We start from the raw sequence: 21,568 nt of genomic DNA on the forward strand, positions 1-21,568 counted from the left end.
CAAGTTGTGAGCTGAGAGGTGGGAAGATGTGTTGTTATTCGTTTGAACTGAATGAACTGAATGATAAGAAATCTTCCCCTTTGAGTTGAAAGAGAGAATTAATCATTTGAGACATACGCCTCATTTTCAGGTCTGGGGTTTAGTTACTGACAAGTCATGTTGTTAAAGTGAGCTGACTGTAGCTTGTTGTTGTGAACTCAAACATCTATGTCTGTGTCTGTAAATCAAATCTGACAAGTTCGCCAGGTGCTGTTTTCTGAAAATCATGTTCTTCATGAAAACACTCTTCAGACTTTCACAGTTGCTGCTGATGCAGCTGAAACAGGCTGAGATGGCTGTGTCACAGTCTCATATGAAAGAGAAACCATGCACTTTTGTTTTTCCTTGCAGGTTGTGCAAAAGATAATGTACCATTCCTTTTAGAGAGTGTCAACAGACTCATGGTGTCACAGAGCCTGTGTGATCAAGGAAGTGAGACACTTGTGGTCCATAGATAAACCAGTTTATGGCTACATCCTCACATCCAGTGCCAGACTTAAATCACTTTAAAAAGTTAGGCAATCCTCAGAGGTGGCAGGTGATGCTTGGCTGATGAAGTGCAGCGTGGGTCTCACTTTAAGTAGGAGCTTGTGTCTTAAGACCACATGATGAATGTGTTAGCTTGGTGTGATTAAAAAACAGAATTTACTGATGTGCTTTGTTTTGTGGCTTGGAAAGTAGACCTCTCTCTCAGTCCGAGCCGTCACACTCCGGATAACGAGCACGAGCACTAATGGAAACTCTATTTTTGGCTGAACCCACTAAAAGATTAAGGGTCCTATTAATGCATGCATACATAAATTTCATGAACAATGGCAGCCTGGAAAGAGGCGACACTGACTGAGATAAAAGGCTAATTATAGATGGATATGATGGAGGCTCTGCATGTGGTGAGTCTGGATTATTGAAGTTCTCCTTAGACCAGGGATGTCCAACTCGTGCCATGGAGGGCCAAGAGGCTGCAGGTTTTCTTTCCAACCAAGAACTCCACCAGCTGATTCCACTGATTAGCCCCTGCTCTCTGCTTGAAGGTGGGGTAATCAATGGAATCAGCTGGTGGAGTTCTTGGTTGGAAAGAAAACCTGCAGCCTCTTGGCCCTCCATGGCACGAGTTGGACATCCCTGCCTTAGACACAATGAGGTGTCCTCAGCCTGGAGGGGTGTTGAAAGTGACTGGGATACTTCTGTAACCTGGTAGAATCAGGTTGGACCCAAAAGGCAAATTGAGGCTCACAGCTGGCTGAATGACACACCAGCTGGAGTCAACAAGAAAGAGCTTTGTCTGCGTGTTGAGAGCAGGTGAACCTATGGAGAGCTCACTTATTTACAAAGCTTCATTACTCTGTCAGTCGACGCAAAGATATCTTCTTGTTTGTGAAATCGTGTTAGGGTCTGGGTTTTAGTTTGAGGAGAGACTTGGTTTCTGTTTGTATGTTTAGACTGGCAGGAGAATTGACACTTCTCAGCAAGCTTTGATGTATGCAGGAAAACACTCTCCACGGAGGGCAAAAGCAGGCTGGACATCAACCATAATAATAATCTGGCTCACAACACTTGTGATGAAAAAAAATTCTTATGTACCATTTGATCAGTAACCTGCATAGCAATGCAGCTAACAATCTGTTATAGTTTTAACCTGAGTGATCCTGTGTCATATGAGCCAATCAGTATTTCAGTTTCACAAACTTCTGGAATACTCCAGAAACCATGGCCCCATCCTGCATTTATGAAAATAGTAGGGCTGGGACAATGTGCTTTTCTCTCAATCCAATTATTTTTATGTTTTTTTTTGGTGCTGATTCAATTTGAATTCCAATTCTTCAATATTTTAGATTTTTTATTTTTTTTATAATCAGACCATGTGTGTAAACTGAATGATGGTGATGACGTCAGCAGACTACATCAGGAGCCATATTAAAAAAAAAAAAAGGGGGGGGGGGGGGGGGCTAGGTATCAGGTGACTAGATAGTCGAAGAAGAATGTTTTGCTCTTTGCAGGAGAAAGCTTTAACTTTTTTCCAACTTAACTTAGAGATTTAAAAATTGTAAAACCCAATAAGGTCTGTTAGTTATAAGTGGGAGACAACTGTTGAGTTTCTGAAATTTTACCCTGAAGTAGGTCAGAGTAGCCTTTAGAAAACTTAGAGTTGACTGTTAAACTGAGACTCACAAGAAACAGCTGAACAGCTGCTACTTTGGTGGATGAAGGTATTTACCATACCAAGGTATTTATTTTACATGTTTGTTTTTATTCTATCAATGCAGTGCACAGGAAAAAGGCTTGGCAGCAAGAGTTTTATGCTAACTGCTAGCTTTTAGAAAGAAGCTAGCCATTTTTCCCAGGGGCATATATTGCCACCAGATGAAAGTTGATATATTCTGAGTTTAGTGCCTTTCTTAAGATGCATCAGACATTGGATGATGGACGGATACTTTCATGTCCAGATTAGAATGGAAAACACAATTAGGATAAATTAGAAATGACTCAGAAATCACCAAAACCATCAGGCACATAACTAATGCTAGCTCAGATGGCTAGCTTGATACCAACATCAAAGTGGAGTTTTGTTTTGCTAAAGTTTACTACTGGTGTTGTTAGAAGTCACAACTTGCATGGCTAATTTATATGAGCTAACATGTTTGACCCAAGCTAACACTTAGCTTGCTCAAATTAATCATAGTTCAGTTCTTTTTTTATTGATGTATTGTACCAAATGTAAAACATGGCTGAATATGGGATTATGACACTTTTTATTCTCCTACTTTGACTCGCTGTACCAATCATTCTGGTTTTCAGTATTCACAGTTATTTGCTGTAAGTCATGCAGTCACAGAGAAGTAGAGTGTCTCTATCCTGGCTCACTCATGTTACTGCAGAGAGCCTCAGTGAGACAATAGGTCCACCTCTCTGGAATAAGACCTCTGTGTTTTCAGCTCCAGTTGGTCTTGTGTTTGACTGAGGGGTCAGTCAGGATGTGAGTGCGCTGGGACTATGCCAGCACCGATGACCCGAAGAGACGGCTCCCTGAGGCATGGGAGTTCCTCTATTATAATGTCAATGTTCAAAGGTGGATGCACAACAGCCTTCTCCATTTGAAGAGTGCAGTGTAGATTTAGGCCATCAGCAAATCCTGAATAAACCTTCAGTTTGTTAACTAACAAAATGGATGTTATTTCATTTTTCAGATGGACAATGAGCTACAGCTTGTATTTGGGTTATGCTTTTTTTCTTTTCAACATTTTAAATTGATTTTGCTGATCATTTCTGCAGTGACAAGAGGGAGTTTGAAGTTTCAATCTTAGTATTATTCTTTACGGGAACTCAGATAGTGCTACGATAAGCTAACCCTTGGTTAGTGTTCATTGGTTAGACGTCTGCTCTCTGCAGTCCTTTAAAGTCTTGTTCTTAAAGGGGACTGGACAGTTAACCTCACATGAACCCAGACAGACGCATCCAGCCTGGTCCCCCTGTCATGTTGTAATTTCTCTGAGCAGAGATAAGGACAAAGGAGCAGTTTGTTATGGGAAGCGTGGTTGACTAGGAAACACAGCCGTATCTCCTTTTATCTGAGCAGGAAATTGCCGCTCATCACCGCTTTTGTTGGATGGACGGACAACACAGAGCAGGACATTTGATGTCTGTGGGTTTTTGAGCTGTTTTTCCATTTGGGGGTTGGGTGTTTTTCACTTTATGCAACCTGTTCCTCAGTGTCTGCTTTAGAAATGAAACCATCACAGAGGGGGCTGTAAAAAGGGCCCTACAGTACCAGATGACTGACTGGTCAGTATTCTACTTGTTAGTGTCAGCAGAGATTGGTAATACCATCTGAAATCATTGATCACGTAAGGGTTCACGGGGAGGCTTGTTAATCCAAAAAGCTCAATCAGTCTCTCGATGATTTCTTTATTTTGATTCAGCTAAGAAGAAGCAAACTCCTCCCTCTTCGTATCTTTTCTTGTAATAGATTTTTAAAAATGTTTCGGTGACATTTTGAGCTGGCTTTTTCTGATTTTGCTGTACAGTGACATGGTCAAAGATCTGGGTGTACATTAAGCTGATGCTGTGGGTAGAAGCTTTTTGGTCCTTGTCTGCTTTCATCAGCTTTGTTGTGTTGATGTAGATATGCTCTGACAGCTGACAGAGACAACTTGGAGAAAGGCTGATTTGTACTCCTCAGTAGTAGTTGAGGAAACCAGGGATTTGATATTCTGATAAGCTTCTTTAATCTATCATTTGATGGTGCCAACAGGAAGCACTTTTTTATTATTTTGCAAGATGGGATTTACTTTTTTGAAAATTTTCAAGGTGAAATAACTTGGTTAATTCAATTTAAAATAACTAAGATATATTAAATATCTAGGGTATCAGTTTAGCAGAAGTTGCCTCTTGGCTCTGTCTTCACCACATCCCAAAAGATTGTTGGCTTGTGTGTAGCACATAAATAGCCAATGCTGAGACACCGCAGTGTGAAACTGACAACCCCTAAAATTACATGTTTACATCAGCAACAAAACAAACAGTAACAAGTTATTTCTTTTTAGTGTTTTTCAGGGGTCAGACATGGTGCTGGAAAATACTTACACTAGATTTTGAAGCTGTAGAAGCTATGGGGTCATGTTTATTTGCCTGGTGTTTGTTAGGGGTCCACTACAGTGGCATGGCGTGGGGATTTTTTTTGAGGAAGCCAAATGAGACAAAGCCTCTAATCTGTATTTTTTTTTAGGGAGTGGGGTACATAAAAGACTATGTTGCAGCTTGTATATCGCTATTTCATGTAATGGAGCGACCTGTTAGAGCGACCTGTTAGAGCGCCCAGAGAGCGCTCATTTTACTTACTTTGAACACCCACACATGCCCTTTAGCTCTCTCACTCATTCACACACGTACATGATCCTCTTGACTTATCTTAAACATCTTATTAATTCATTCAACCGCCCACTCAAACGCACAACCTGCCGCTTCGTGCACACTGGTAACATGCTAATCTCCCTGATTTCATTCAGTGGCTTGACGATGATGAGGATACTGTGGTTTGATTGGTTTGAGGCCAAAGACGGGGTGGCTTCCCTTAACACAGTCTTGGCCAATCACAGGTGAGCAGTGTCATGACCCCAGCCTCATCTGATTGGTTAATCATTTTTGTTTTTTTTCACCAAGGGACGCCAACTCGGCTTGGCTTCCTCGCGGACAACAGTGTGCAGTATCATATTTTCACCACGCATCCACAGAAAATTTAGGAGGGCGCTGTTTTACACATTGTAAAGTGCTCAATAAGTAGAGGAGAGAAATAAGGAAGAGATGATAGTGATGAAACACAGAAGAATTATCGAAACTGTTAAAAAGGAGGGTTTTCATTAAAACACAGCTGCAGTCTGAAAAAAGAGAGGAAGCATGGCTTCCCTTGGCCTCCGGGAGAAAACGCCACTGGTCCACTAGCACTAGTTTGGGACTTTTATTGCCTTGGATGTGTTCTGTGGGGTGATGTCAGTGGTAATGTTGTGTGTTTTTCTTCAGTGTTGCTGTCGGCTGCTTCCATTCCACTCCAAACGTCTGTAGACTTCCCTACCACTTACTCTTCAAGACAATGAGCAGTTTGTCACCGTCCCTTTTCTTCTATGATGTTGGGTGAAAGCTAGCATTGATGGCACATTAGCGCCCCCCTCCCCTACCAGTGATTGGGGGTTGTAATACTTTTAACTTCGAAGACTTAAAGAAATATAACGAATTAAGGGTGCACCAATCGCAACTTTCTGGCAGATCACCAATCATCGATCTTTAAAAAGCCTGACCTGTCGATACCGATTTGGGCTGATACTGATTTTTATTTTTTATTTTTTTTATAGCTGACAGCATATACCTTCAATGTTTCAATCGTATTTTATTAAAAATCATTGAACAATACCTGTGAAACAATAAAAATTTTATGTTTTAACTTAAAAACGACAATAAAGTGTCCTGAGTTTTAGATCTCAGAGCAAAAAGCAACAACAGCTGGCTGTCAGACCTTCCTGGAGATATGTAAGATCACTTTCATATGTAAGGATGAGCTGATCACAGATCCCCCAAAATTAAGGAAATCGTTGCATCACCAAGCCTTAAACCATAGTGCAGCCTTTTACAGATGATTCTAAATTCATGAGGTGAGGCTGTGTGAGGTTTGCTTTCTAATTACTGATTACCATCCCCAGCATGGCTCTGTTTGGAGTCGCCATGCTGAGGGAACTGCTTTCTCCTGAAGTCACTGTGTGAATAGGAGTCTATACTGATTCAAGAAGACATCTGAACTTCTTCAAGTACATACACATCTCTTACACATCAAAAAAAAGCATAGCCCAAAATAGTATTACAAGCACATTTATCCCTATGAAAATAACATTCTTTGATTTTAACTGAGGAAAGTAGGTCTGATATCTGATCCTTTGATATGTGTGATATTAAACACCGACCAAACAGTCTGAAAATGTTAGCCAGGTGTTAAAACATATAAAGATGTTTTATCCTTAGCAGTCGAGCTTCCTGTGTTTATACTCTACAGTAGGAACAGAAGCTCTGTGGTTGGTTTGAAGCTGTTCAGCCCTGTCACCATGCCACACATACACCACATCAGAGACACGTGCCGTCCTGACCCAGCTTGGCACTGTGTGGTTAAAGTTACGAGGACCTTTGTAAAAATCCTATTAGTCTGGTCCCTTGCCTCCTCTCCAAGTAGCAGCATGTCTCAGTTGTTAACCCATCACAGGTCAAGATGCTAACACGCTAGCGCACTCACAGGGACACAGCTTACAGGTTGCATCATGGACTTTTTGTAGAAGTGGACATACCCATAGATGTCACTAATTGATTTGTGTGAAGTGTTTTCTGGGGCATGTTTTGACTCAGACAGTAGGATGGATACACAATGCAAAGCCTTCATCCTGGGTGGCAGACTTCAGAGGAGCTGTTCATCAGCCTTGAAGTATACCCAGCCTTACATTAGTTAACGGTGCTATAAATGTGCTCATAATGAGAGAAAAGCATCGTTCTATGTCAAAAAAGTCTTGAAACTAAACCACTTGTTTGTAAGAACCATAGATGTTTCCAAAATAGCAAAGGAAAGACTGTCACAGATCTCTGTGAGTGAGACAAAGAGGTGAAGCACCGCGCTGACTCTTACCAAAGCCTTCAGAAACAGCACTCCTGCGCCAACACATTTTTACCTGCAGCCGAGGCAACAAGCTTTTCAGTGAGACAGAAGCTGTGAAGGCAACATGCTGTCTCAGTTTTACGCTTCTCTTTCTACAGGATTAGTCCTCTCTTCGTAGATGATACCTACCTCCTGATGCTTATTTACAACTTCTGCACAGCTTTGAGTCCTTAAAACACGACTGCATAGCATACCATGTCATTATACCTGACACAGACGTGACTCACTGTTGTGTGTTGACTTCTTTCTGGTGTTGTTGGACCAAACAACGTCTCAGACTGTCAACACGTTCACAGTGTTTTTGTGAAAACAGACCTTTAGTGACGTGATGTGACACAGCCTGGTGACGAAAACTATAATAAAGACTGAGTTTGTTTTCCTGCATCTCGTCCTGTTTTAACTCTTTCCTCTCCTGCAGGTTTCTCAGTCCTGTGTGGGATGTTAACGGACTGGTGGCGCGTTAAGGCTGAAGGAGCATGGTGAAACACCAACCCTTACAGGTCTATGAGAAGCAGGTCTTTCTGTCCTTTGTTACTGGAGTCTATGGTTGGCGCTGGAAACGCTACCAACGGTCCCAAGACGACAGCTCCAGGGTAAGACTTGAGCACTCACAGTTAAGTATCGTTAACTGGTTAAAAAAAAAAAATCTTTCTGTTCTTGTCTTACCTTGATGTGGTCCTGTTTTCTGGCTTGTGATCATGAATTTTAAAATAGGACTTTTAATTTCATTTTTTGGGGGGTACACATTTATGTTCTAGCTTTGGTGAAAAAAATTCAACATATCATCTTTTTTAATATTTATGTTTTCATTCCTTACTTTTTCTGTTATCTTTTGTCAGGGTGACTTTTTTCTTGTTTATTTTGAAAGAGCAGATAAAGCGCCCCTCCTAGATGGCCCTGTTGTGGCAGCTATATGTTTGCGTTAGCCTGAGGCTTTGCCTCATACACCTCCCTTCCTCTGCAGAGCAGGTGTTGAGGCACGCATTAATAAGGAGTACAAAATGATACATTTTCAACTGGCTTGTCAAAATGGATGACTAATTTACTTGAATTAAAAAAGAAAAATACTAAAATGGTCATCAAGTATGTTTTAGTGTGCTGTCCAGGAATTGTTTGTGTGAGAATGAATGGTGACCGCTAAGTCCTCACATGATGCTGATGCCATGTCCATACAACTCCAGTCAATGTAAAAGGGTTGTGAGGAGTTTCAGAGTGATCTTGAAAAAGTCTCCCTGCTAGATATGTGCCTGATCCTAATTCTCACTTTAAATAATAACTTTAAACAATTAATATAGGTTATTCCTAAATGCTACTTCTTAGCTGCCCAATCGGATAGCAGTCTCTATGGCAACCCCATTCCAGCTGACGAATATTAGCAGTGAGAAGATAGATCTGTGTTTTTCTCTGGTGAAAATGATTTCTGTGACTAATTTTGTAGTGATGGTGGACACAGGAGCCTAAATGTCTGACAGAAAAAAGCCAAAAGAGCAGAAGAAAGCTAAACAAGAGAGTGATACAGCCAGAGCTAAAGGCTAACATACGGGCTAAACGGTTTGTGATAATGTTCATTCCAACCCACACTCAGCAGTTATTCTGCAGTGGTCTGTTCAAACTTGAGAGTCTATCAATAAAATGAAGAGAGAGGTTACGTTAGCTCTGCTTGGTACATGACTGGCAGGACATAACCAGGATTCACTAACGTTACACATTACAGACATGTCTTAGAGCAGCTAGTAGTGCTACATATAGCTGGCTACTAAACTATGTACGAACTGACAGTGTTAGCTTGTTTTCACATTTCAAACAACAGCTAACATCTAAATACCTTACCTTGTCACGTTGTATCCATTAAAAAGTTGTCTTAAACAAAGAAAATTTGTTTCCATCCAGTCTCCATTCTTTTTCAAAACAATCCATGTCCTTGTTAAAAGTGACGTCTTCACGACAGTGTGCGTGAGACTAATGGCCAAAAGGTGGCGCTCCAGTCTAATTTAAACAGATCCTCCTCATAGCACACTTGAGAAATCTAAAGACATTTGATAGATGAAGTAAAAGGCAAATAGCGCCCTCTGGCATTTCAATCATGGCATCCAGTGTATTGCTCAGCTGTCTTGTCAGATCCATTGTGTCCCTTTAATGAAGTCATGAATGTGACCATCCAGTTTGTTCCTCACTGTTTTTGACATTTGTTCAGCATCTGTCTCTGTGAGTTTGATACACAGCTTTCTTGTTTGATGTTTTTCTATCACAAAATTTTAATCTTCTGCTGACAGGCTTGTGACTTAAAACTAAATCATTCCGTGTCACATTTATCATCTGAAAGGTACTTTTTTTGTCCCTTACACATTAGTGAGATTGAAGTTTGATATTAGTTTCTTTCCTTTCTACCACATCTATGCAAAATATCTTTTCTATTAAACCCAGAAAGAAAAAAAGAAATGATGACATCCTGTTAGCTCTGCCATTTGTTAGACCAGTATTATTTTATTATTACTGCCTGTCCTGAAACTTTTGGCTGCATACGAGGCATTCACCAATCTGGCTGCCTTTATTATGAAGGACATGTAAAAAGTATGAATTGTAATACTTTAAAAAGTTTTTTTTTCCTGAACATTTTTTTCTTTTCTTCTTAAAATGACAATATTTCTTGTGAATGTTCACAAATGTAATGGCAGGTAATCACTAATAGTAACAGTTCATACAACATACTGTAATGGCGTTACAAGTGAAAAGAAAATGAAACAACACCAGTCTGCTAGTCCTTTTTAGGTCATAACTTTCCCTTTCCAGATGGATTTATCCACAAAGTATTTTTATCTGAAATTCTGGTTGATTTTCTTTATATTCAAGTTCTAGGTTGAGACAAAGTATTTGAAAATTTGTCACATTAAGAAAGTGTAATTTCCATTGTTTCCTTTCCTCTTAGGTATTAGGGTATGTTGATGAGCTGTGTGTAAGAAGGGACTAACAGAAACTCACCATCTTACAAACAGCCAAACAATTATATCCCTGGTTTATAATTGTAGAGGGAAAGAGCAACAAAGGGTAAGAGACCTCTGCCTGAGAGTTCTGTCACGCTTTTGCTGTGATGGCTTCATTGAGGAGAAGGAGGAGGAGGAGGAGGAAGAGTACAGAAACATGGTTATTCATCTAATTATAGTGACTTAGGCTGTAGTTACAGTGCATCTGGTAAATGCTTGTACTGTTTTAGTTCTGTGCACAGCTCAGTCCACAGGCTGCTCACTGCAGCTACTTTTATCCCTGAGTACGGAAAATCTAGTCTCATGAGTTTTGATGGAAAGAAAACAAACAGGTTTAATATGTTTAAAGAGACAGTTCTGCTTAAACATGTTGCTCTCCTGTGTGTTTGCACATCCTATTCACTTTAATGATTCCAAAATAAAGCCTTAAACAGGTTAAACATGTATTCCTGTTTCTTAATGCTAAACCAAAAAAAAACTGTAAACAAGCATCTCTTTTTAGAAGAGCTAACATGTACTGAAAATAGAGTTCAGAGTGTGTGGACATTGACTTTCATAAAGGCGTAATGTGACAACAATCTTGTTGTACTGAAACTTGATCGCAGCCTTAATTGAATGAAATAGTGTTACTGTGTCCCCTCCTTGCTAATATGGCTCTGAAAGCCAAAAATAGGTCAAGCAAAACAAAACTTTGTGAAATCCTTTAAGATGCCTTTTATTGCTTTTCTCACCACAGCAATATTTGCTTGGGGAAGAGATTTCATGCGGAAGTTTCTTCTTTCCTAAAAAACAAAATAAAAACACAACAGTTATACACAAAAACCCGAGGAGCCCATCACACTATAAATATCAGTGTTTGCCTGTTACCAATGTACAACCCATATTCTAAATATTTTAGGATGTCCAGAAAAAAAACAAAAAAACAAAAAAAAACAAAACAAAACATTTTGATGGTTTGAAATTACTTCAACCACTAGGTCAGCCTCTTCCCCTTGATCCTCTGTTTTGAGGGCTTTTTTTCTGACTATAGCTGTGATTTAATGAAGTACTCCTTTCAACAGTTTTGATAATTCTTCTGTTTCATCACTGTCATCTCTTCCTTATTTCTCTCTCATACTTATTGAGCATTGTACGATGTGTAAAACAGCGCCCTCCTAAATGTTTTGTGGCGAATGGGTGGTGAAAATACGATATTACACACCGTTGGCCGCAAGGAAGCCAAGCGGAGTTGGTGGAAAAAAACAAGAACGATTAACCAATCAGTTGAGGCTGCGGTCATGACACTGCTCACCTGTGATTAGACAAGGGAAGCCACCCCGTCTTTGGCCTCAAACCAATCAAATCACAGTATCGTCATCATCAAGCCACTGAATGAAATCAGGAAGCGGCCGGTTGTGTATTTGAGTGGGCGGTTGGGTAAATTAATAAGATATTTAAGCTAAGTCAAGAGGACGATGTATGTGTGTGAATGAGTGACTGAGGGTGGGAGAGTGAAAGGGCGCGTGTAGGTGTTCAAAGTGTCTGTCACATAACAAGCGTGTGTAAGTAAAATGAGCGCTCTCTGGGCGCTCTTAACAGGTCATTACATTACATGAAATAGCGATATACAAGCTGCAACATAGTCTTCTATGTACTCTTCTCCCTAAAAACATACAGATTAGAGGCGTTGTCTCACTTGGCTTCCTCAAAAAATAAAAATTAAAAAAAAAACACAGCATGCCACTGCATGGCCCACTAAGCTCGCTGGCTGATCAGCTGTTTATTCACTTTCAAGCTGAACACATTTTTACAAAGTAATGATAAACCGATGCCAGATCAAGGTGACAAACTCACAGCAAACAAACTTTACTACGATGGACTGCATTACATGAGTGATGAGACAGCTAAGCTATGAAAAGCAAATGTTACTGTACGTAGCTCTTGACTGCAATAATGTTTGCTTATCATAGCTAATGTAGCTAATGCAGCTCCTGAATGCATCTTATCTGCCTAATCATTTATGCAATGCAGCTCATTGTAGTGAAGTCTGTTTGCTGTTAATTTGTCACCCTGGTCTGACATTGAATGGATTAGAATCGAATCGAATCGAATCGAATCGAATCGAATAGAATAGAATAGAATAGAATAGAATAGAACTTTATTTGACATTGCAACAAGTACAATCAAATTGCCCATCAATGTAGCATTAGGTAGAATCTCATAATGGGCAATTTCAAAGTACAACCAACAATTAAAAACATGTTACATTTTTAAAGTAGAAAAGGTCTGGATGTCTGATGGAAAAAGAAAAAAAAATCAACATCGTATGAAATTTCTCATTCCTCTAAGTTTCAAGCGAGGTCTTGGTCTGTCTTCGTTTCAAGGGCTGTGTACCCTTCCCCTTAACCCTTCTCATTGATCTTACAGAGAATTGGGACACCACTTCACCAGACATGCACATGCTAAGGAGGTAAAACAAGGGCTAAGGGGTAGAATTGGGATTAATCCCTGTTCCTTGAAAAAGTGTAAAAGCAGCATCCAAAACAATGAAACTGAAAAATTGTACTCTTTAAATTTGATGCCGGCAGCATCGCATGCATAAAAGTTGAGACAGGGACAACTTAACACTGAAAAGTTGTGTAATACACACTAAAAAACACCTGAATAAGTTAACAACAAGTTGCAACAAGTTAATGAAACGTCAAATATGTCCAGGTATTACATTTAAAATAAGTTTTTATTTTCTGAAAAAACCCCAAAGATTTTAAGTGTATTCACACTTTTTTGATTGAAATGGGGTTGAAATGACTCAAAATCTGTATTTATGAACATTTCACCCTGTGTCCCATCTGTATTTAGAATGTAGGACATTTGTTTTCTGGAATATTGTTTAGGAAAAAAGTTAATGCCTGAGCCCATAAAACCATTATTCTCAGATTAAGCTTCAGGATATTGTGCCATTAAACATTATGTCCTGAGTTAATCTCTTTTGAGTTGTTGTGTCAAAAAGTCTTCACAGCACCTTTTGTTTTATCTTCAGTTAAGTTGTTGAATCTCTTTTTGCTCTGGTGGTCACCTGCAGTAAAAGGTCAAATTTGATAATTTTGGGTTTGTCATGAAGAAGGTGGCAGTGAACCCTGAGAGTGGACCGGGTGACAAACACAGCTCTAGTTTGGATAATGTCATCCTATTTTTAACTGGATTCCAGAGCAACTTTCATCCCAGCGCCTGGTAACAGAGCAAAATGATCCTCACAGTACAGCGAGGAATAGACTCAGCACAGTGTCGCACTGTGGAAAGCAGAGCAGACACCCAGCTGTGTTTGATACCCGCTGTGCATCCACAGCAACTGATGCTAGATGTCTTTCTTGTCACAAAGAGTCAGTGGCTCAGACATAAATTAGTGCATTTAATGAATGTGTGAGCCTGGCACTGATGATATGCTGACCAAGAGGATGAAGAATTAACACACAGCTGCCTCTTCCTCTCTCTGTGTCTACGAAGCTTCAGAGTCTCACACAAAGTGCTTTGACTTTACTCTGAGACACATTGACTGTTTTATTGAACCAGTTCTTTATTAATGAGGACAGGCAGAGCCTTGTTGCTGCTTTTGGTCACGAGTTTTATCTTCTTGTTCAAAGAATTTTAACTCCTCCTTTTACTTAGTGTGGGGTCAAATCTAGACATGATAACAGTCCAGGCTTTTTTTTTTATCCCTGATTCACCTTCCAACGGATCTATGCAGAAATCTGGACCGACATCATGAAGGTACTTGTTATCTAGTTGGACTCGGGCTTTATAGCAAGGGCCAAAATGCACCGAGCAGCACATGTGGAAGGGAGTTAGATTGTGTTTGAGCATGTTTTTCTTGAGAGGGAGAGACACAGTTTGGACGCTCTTTAAACAGCAGGAATTTTCTGCAGTACCTGCATACGATTTCAGTGCAGTTTTTGTCTAACAGTGCTGATATGTTTCCTGATGCTTTGAAACACCTCTGTAACACAAAACATACTGCTAACATGTTTTAAACATAGGTTTGTCGTCAATTGGCTGCCTCTTTTCCTACTGCTTGGAGCGTCATAATTTTCATCCCCAGGAAGCTTTTCTTTCTCAGGGATTACTTAACCTGTTAGTCACCTCTGCTAGTACCCTCTTGACTACTCACAGATACAGAGTTCTGATACCACTGATACTTTTGATACATAAAATTTCAATTAACAGTGACAGATCATTTCAAACAAAGATGGCTCAGCCACTCTGCCACTAAGTCCAAAATAAAACTCAAACAACTCTCTCAAAGTTTATGATCTGTTTTTAATAAATTGACAAAAGTGCAGAATAAAATTAACAACTGTCAGAGTTGAAGAATGAGACAATTAAGCTGCTAACTCTCCCTGGTTTAATCATGTTGTTTGAACAGGACCTGACGCACATTTGATTATGGTGTCAAACTGCAGCAATGTAGCGCCAACTACTGGCGAGGAGGACTTACTTGACACAAGATCATTTTTTTGGTGTCGGCAGCCTTTGCGAGTACCGATACCTTTAACTAAAGCTAGTATCGGCCTGTTACCTTATACCAATACCAATACTCACCTATTCCTATATTTGATTTTATGATAATTTAAAACAATCAAAAAGCAGGGGTGGATCCAGACTGTGTTACGGTGGGAGACACAGGGGGGTGTTACTAATCAACTATGGGGCCCATCTAAAGACAGGGCTGAGAATTATTTGAAAGAACTCGCGACAAGACAGGCATCATGCTACTTGGGTCTAGGGCTGCAACTAACGATTATTTTTAGTGTCGACTAATCTATCAATTATTTTTTCGATTAGTCGATTAATCACGATTATTTTGAGTTTCAACCTAATTATGCCTTTAAAAGGTGCAGACCTTTATAATTCAACCTGTGTTTTGCATTTTTACTGCATTTACCCAGAGTTAGGTTCTCATCTCTGATTGGTCAGCCCTGTGTCACGTTTGTTTGTTTGTTTGTCTTTATTTCATTCATGATGACGTGAAAAAATATAAGTACTTGGCTATACAAAAAATAAATAGGCTAAATCTCAAACTGAATGAAGCAGGTAACAGGGAAATTAAGTTGTTGTACGCAGTGTTGGACAGACCGCATATTAGTGACTTTGGGCTCGTTTTCTAATGTTTATTTGCTCATTGGGGCTTGCTTTGCTCTCTGTGCGATCCCGTCTGACTCTCCCCCAACTCTCCATGACAACGCGTTAAGTTTCGTTTCTCTACATGCGCGACTTCCACTTCGCTCATGCACACTCCGCCCCTCCTCCTCCCCGCTGAGTGTTACCGCTGCAGTGTGAGCTTGAGAGTGATAAATTTCCTCTCTTTTCAAAAGTTAGGGGAATTTTTTACACTAGTTTGTCGCCTAGATCCTGAAAAACTGTTGGTAACAGAGAGTGAAGGAGACTCTCTAGATCACGTTATCAGACGCTAAACTCTGGGAGCTGTCAGGCTGTCCAAGCCGGAGATGCAGAGCCTCCGTCAGCGCGCAGCGCTCTCTGGAAGTGGAGTTTTTCCTCATCAATTTTCCGCACGTATGAACTTAGTGATCTTTTCCCATAAAAGTATCCAATAACACAGCACCTCATGCTCTGAACTGAAGTTACAGATGAGTATTACCCCCTGGTATTTGATTTCACCATGTGACAACAACAATAAAAACAATAATACGACGCGTCGACTATTAAAATTTGCGTCGATGAATTTTTTTCGTCGACGTAGTCGATTATGTCGACTAATCGTTGCAGCCCTACTTGGGTCATGATATATCACAATATTAAAATATTAAAATATATTGTGATACTATACACAGTTAACTCAGAAAAATTAAGATGATGTTAATGTAAATCAAACAGATAGGCCCAGAGAGTCAAAACTGTTTGAATGAAAACAACTTCTATTGTTGTTGAAATACTAAAAGTCAAATGCAATGTTACATACATACACTTGATTTGAAAAAATAAAGTGCATCAAGTTTGTCACTTAAACTACTGTGACATTAAACTAATGCTGCAAAGAAATTATTGGGTGAAAGACGTAGTCAGTTGGTGAAACTGATAAATGTCAATTGGTGTAACCACTGTTTTTCATGAAAAAACTGATGTTGGGCAAAGAAGTTTCTATGATTATGATTTTAGCTGTCTACAACACTGTAAAAATACAATTTAAAATATTTAAAACCAACTAACCCAAAAATATAGAGAAAATATTGAAGTCTGCGCCGGCAAAACCCATATTATCGACTTTAGAAATGAAACATTTTAAATATACTCTGAGATCATACTTATTATACAGTGTGTGAGCAACATACAGTGGAGTAGCTCTGTGGTGCCATCTACTGCAGTGGAGGTGCAAGAGTCATATTTTACTTTTAAAAAAAAAATCGATATTTAGAGTTGAAATGTTGATATTGTATCAGAAGTCAATGTATCGCAATATATTGCTGTAGCAATATCTTTTCACACCTTTCGCTGAAGACAACAAAAATGAAGGCTTACGTCGTCTCCTACATGCAGACCAATAAGTGCTAACAATTACTTCTTATAAACAATACAGAAAACAGTGTTTTACTGTCTTCATAATGTGCTTAAATGTCTCATCAGTTTATGTACCTAAATGCTGTTCATGTGAAAAAAGTTACAAATGAACGTACACTGACTGACCAACTATTTTAAGGATGTGACCTTGTTTTTTAACATTCCCTTAAAACATAGTTATGACACAATGAGCAGGAGCAACACTTTTTATGGCACATGTCAGTTTTCCAATTTTGGTTAGTATGTGCATTGGGTCAGAGCATGTGTGAAAGTTTCGCTGCACCCTGAGTAAGATTTCTTGAAAGTGGGAAAAGTTGTTCCTGAAAGGAGGAATCATCTGAACCCAGCAAAGCGTATTCATTACCTACTACTTCCTGTTTGTAGAACTTAAATTTGAAAGCCCCCTAATGTTATAGCCATGGATTTTTCTCATAATAAAGTCAGATACTGTGTTTTATTCCTGCATCTGTTTGATAATAGAACAGAGGGTGGCAACCCTTTGACTGACTGCCTCAAGAGCCAATGGAATTTGGGGCGGCACACAAGATCCGTCACAGTCAAAGAGCCCCTGACGCTTTATGTCATGGGTTGTTTTTTAGTTTTAAATCATTCTTGTTTTAATTTTCCCAGTTTTATGTCTTTTTAACCACCTACTACAGACTGCTTACTAATGTAGTATGTACTGCATACTACTTTGGAACAGAGTAGAAGTTAAATCGGGTTAGTTGATACCCTCTGATAAATATTCATGGTTGAAAGTCATTCTGTGTCGACTCAGCGGCCTCATCAGCGCAGCCATTTGCTCTTTACCTGCACACACATCTAATCATCACACAGCCTCTTACATAAGCTTCTAGAAATGGTGAGTCCAGGCACGCTGTACTGCAAAGCTGATCAATGCTCATCAGGATCTGTGGACCGGCCTATCATTCTCCTCACCTCCCCTCACAGAGCATTAGCTGCTAATCCTGTTAACCACTGAAGACAAGAGTCCTTGACTGCTGCAAACACTCTCCTTTACACCTTTGCCCCACATGGCCGACCCGAACGAGAAGGGGTTAAATACTTGCTTTAGTCGACCATACTGTCTGTGCATGGAGCAGTGCCACAGCTGAGCAGGTCAGATACACGGGTCCACTTCAAAAAATCTGAAGTAGTCTTTAAAGCTCAAGTGACAAACCCTCATATTAGTTTTGTTCAGCCTTGGTTCAAAACAAATAAACTCTACTGATCAGACAGTGATAATAGCAAAAAACCCTACCCTTTAGCTGATAACACTAGTAATAAATCTTGATGCTTGTAAACCAAAACTAAAAACCTGTCCCAGCCCAGGGTGAAACTACTGAAGTTAAAAAAAAAAAAAATAAATAAAAAGAAAGACACAAATTGCTTCTCAGTAACTCAGAAAAAACTCAGTAACTCACAGCTGGTGAAGCAGTGAGCTGATTACAGTCAGAGCTGTGTGTTCAGTGATGAGCTGGCCAAGCTGCTGAGGAGTGAAATGGTGGGGGCTCATCTCTGACTGGTGTGTTGTTTTTCAGGCAAAAATACAAGCGCAAGAATGTCCAGCCACACACACATACACTGTTTCCATATAATGATAGTGTCCTCATGCTCTTCATCTCTTCTGTGTTTGTGTTTTCCCTCACAGTGGGAGTGTACATGGTTCATCATCCTGTGCAGTTCTTTCCTCCTGCTGCTCTTCTGGGCGTACTTCTGGCTGGTGGCTCAAAATGACATCAACGAGTTCAACATGTGAGTCTGTTAACAAATATTTGGCTTAATATTGTTTGTGAATCACCTGAAATGATCAAATGATGAGATTTTGTTATTCAGTCAGAATTTTACAGTTTTACCTTCATGTCTGAGATTTCAATAATACATTAAAGAAAATACTGTCATTAATTCAGTCTATGGTTAACCTATATGGCATTTATTGGACAGGTCATGAGCGGTCTGCACCATCCCATAGAATTAAACTTGAGTTTAAGTTTCCTAAATAACTCTGTACCACATATTTAAGCAATTTTGCACCACAAAATCAGGATTCTGAATCAATCGTGCAAAAACTATCTGTTTTGAAGACGAGCAGAGCTAATAAACTGCCTATGCACACTTCTGAAAGGGCTGTTTGTTCTCAGCGATTGTGTAGCTCTGTGTAACTTTAGGAGAAGTAGTCAGCCATATGCTCTTTATTTTATCGCAGCCAGCTGGCTGCTCCTCTGATATCACCATATATATGATGTTTTACCCCGCAGGTTGATAAGCCATAACTTGGTAATATAAGTTCCATTTCATATAACTATATATAACAATTTTGTCACACACATTAACTTTTGTCTTGTGATATTTCAGCTCTGATCCCATAGATTTTACAGGAATAAACTGATAGTAAACTAGTAATAACTATCAATAAATTGATAATTTCGCTGCGCTGGTTGCAATGACAAATAAAGATCTATTCTACTCTATTCTATAGAAATTGACTTTTTTTATAGACTCAATGCTCATAAATTTTCAACTTTGATCTTGATTTTTTTCTTCCTTAAAGGTAGAGTCTGCAGGAATTTTTTTACTTGTTAGTGATCACAATGTTCAAACTGGGGCCCCCCCCCCCGGCTCAGTGCCAGCGGCAGCACGCACCCACAGCCTCTAACCAAAGCCATGTAAACACATTCAATAACCCAGCAATCACCTGTAGTATCATATCTCTACATGAAAGAGACTCGAGAGCCGTGCACCTGACTTGGCATGGTAGCACAAGCTAATCTCTGAGCCATTTGACACATACCTGGTTAGCAGAATGCAAACTCATATCTCTGCTCTTCCTGAGCTGTTCTCCAGGTGCCGGGAAGCGAGTAAAAGTTGAGTTAAGTTTTGCTCTAATTTAGTAAAAAGCTTTACGTGTTTGGCGTTACATTTCACTTTGGTTGTCTTTCTTCCACTATCGTAGCCGCTCGGGTTAGCTTCGTCCACTCATTGATCAACAGTCAAAGTCACTTGCACACTGGGCGCGCTGTGATTGGCTGCTGTAACCACGCTTACTCTCTGCCCAGAAACATTCCAAAACAATCAAAACATCAACACACAGGCAGAGGAGAGGGATGAGGCACAGGCACAGACACACATGTATTGAGTACTGCAGATTGATGGGGGTTATTCCTGTAAAACTTGACATTCCATTTTTCGGTAAATCCTGCCGACTCTGCCTTTAATGTCACCTTGAATCTTTGTCACATGAAGGAGATCAAACAAACATCTTTTTTTTAAATGGATCTAAAACTAAAGCCATTGTAAAGCAAGAAAAATGTAAAATTTTTGGCCATAAACAGTTTGAAACTTTAGCATGGTCTCGGGGACAACACTCACTGCTTTATGGAGAGGCATTATCAAGTGTCTGTCTTTTCCAAAAATATTGTTCTTATCCATTCATGACAAAGGAGTTATCTAAAATATCCCCTCTTTATAGAGACAACAACTATTTATGTACCAGGCTATAAGTTAAATTTTGCTGTTTTTGAGGACATTTTTAAACTGGCTCAATGGTGTGTCTTTGACCTCAAGTGGATGTTTGAAGAATTTAATTTTACCAAATCTCACCGTTGTTGTTATTTTTCATCCCTGAAGGTTACCAACTGTTATTTTTCTCCTCAAGCTCTGATCAGTCAAATATTCCCTCTTCTCCTTCCAGGTCGGTGTACAACCACTCTGGACAGTGGAGCGATGAGACGATCCCACTCATTGCATCCACCACCATAGGCTTCAGCTACATCACATTCTTATTGGTAACAGCCTGCTATGCTATAACACCCTGAACACTTAAAAACTTACACATTTTTTAGTTCCAATATCACTCACTGGTTTTTTCTTCTTCTTTAGATCTTGGCATTTTTCCACATCTCTTTGGGCCAGCAGCTGAACCTCTACTGGGTTCACAAGGTGATGAGGTTCATATCTTTCATATTTACTACTCACACAAACTCTGTAAATAAAATCTGACCCGATCATTGTCTATCTTTCTGCAGATTGGAGTGTTGGCAACTCTGCTCACCACCATATCTGGTATCGTCTCTGTGGATGAATTGTGGAGAGATGAATGGGACATCCTGCTGGTGTCACTGCAGGTTAGGGTTACTCATTTGTTTGTTTATCGAGCACAGTGTATGAATGTGAGTGTTGAGGGAAAATAGCAGTCTGGTACAGCTAAACTGACTTCATACAAAGTTTCCTTTGTCTGTTTTTCTTCTAACTATGGACTTAACATGTACAGTAGACACAGGCCCAGTGATGCCACCTGCTGGTGTCTGAAATTGACATTTTAAAGCCTGAAAACAGTGGTCACTGAATTAAACATTCTGACTTGACCTCACTTTGGTTTAATCTGAGGTGGGAGAGGCAAAGAGGTAGAGCTGAGATGGGCTTGTAGCCTCCTGTCTAACAGCACTCACCTGCACAGTAAACCCACCTGGACATCAACTCAGCTACACACTCTGTTGTGGAAATGAATGTAAATAGCTTTGAGCCTGCCTAAAATAAAAGGCATTATGGGTACTCGGTATGAATATATGGGCTCCAAGCATAGGCCTGTAAGAACCCAGTATGTAACAACAACCTAAAATGTAAAAAAATAAAAAATAAAACCCAGAATGTTATAACTGGTTGATAATGTTACAAAAGTGCTGAGCCTGAAATGTAATTTTAAAAATGTGATCACATAAAAACTTTTCACATTTGCAATGCACTCATTGCAAATGTAATCCTATATGGGTCAGTTATTATATTTTGGGTTTATCTCTTTTTTATTATTACATTTTGG

General features: G+C 39.6%; 1 protein-coding gene across 3 annotated transcripts in view; it reads left to right on the forward strand.

Annotated features, from left to right (window-relative positions):
- The window catches only part of gdpd5a (glycerophosphodiester phosphodiesterase domain containing 5a), a 38,416-nt gene that overhangs the window by 1,433 nt on the left and 15,415 nt on the right, over positions 1-21,568 (forward strand). For all 3 annotated transcript variants that reach the window (XM_074672864.1, XM_074672866.1, XM_074672867.1), the window contains exons 2-6: positions 7,641-7,815; positions 18,404-18,507; positions 20,444-20,537; positions 20,632-20,691; positions 20,778-20,876. In XM_074672864.1, coding sequence (XP_074528965.1) covers positions 7,699-7,815; positions 18,404-18,507; positions 20,444-20,537; positions 20,632-20,691; positions 20,778-20,876 — 474 coding nt within the window. In that variant the 5' untranslated portion in view covers positions 7,641-7,698. The remainder of the gene's footprint in view (positions 1-7,640; positions 7,816-18,403; positions 18,508-20,443; positions 20,538-20,631; positions 20,692-20,777; positions 20,877-21,568) is intronic.

The sequence above is a fragment of the Halichoeres trimaculatus genome, unplaced genomic scaffold, assembly GCF_033239565.1.
Source record: "Halichoeres trimaculatus isolate MK-OKI-2021-1 unplaced genomic scaffold, fHalTri1.1 fHalTri1_scaffold_6, whole genome shotgun sequence".
Classification (NCBI taxonomy): Eukaryota; Metazoa; Chordata; class Actinopteri; order Labriformes; family Labridae; genus Halichoeres; species Halichoeres trimaculatus.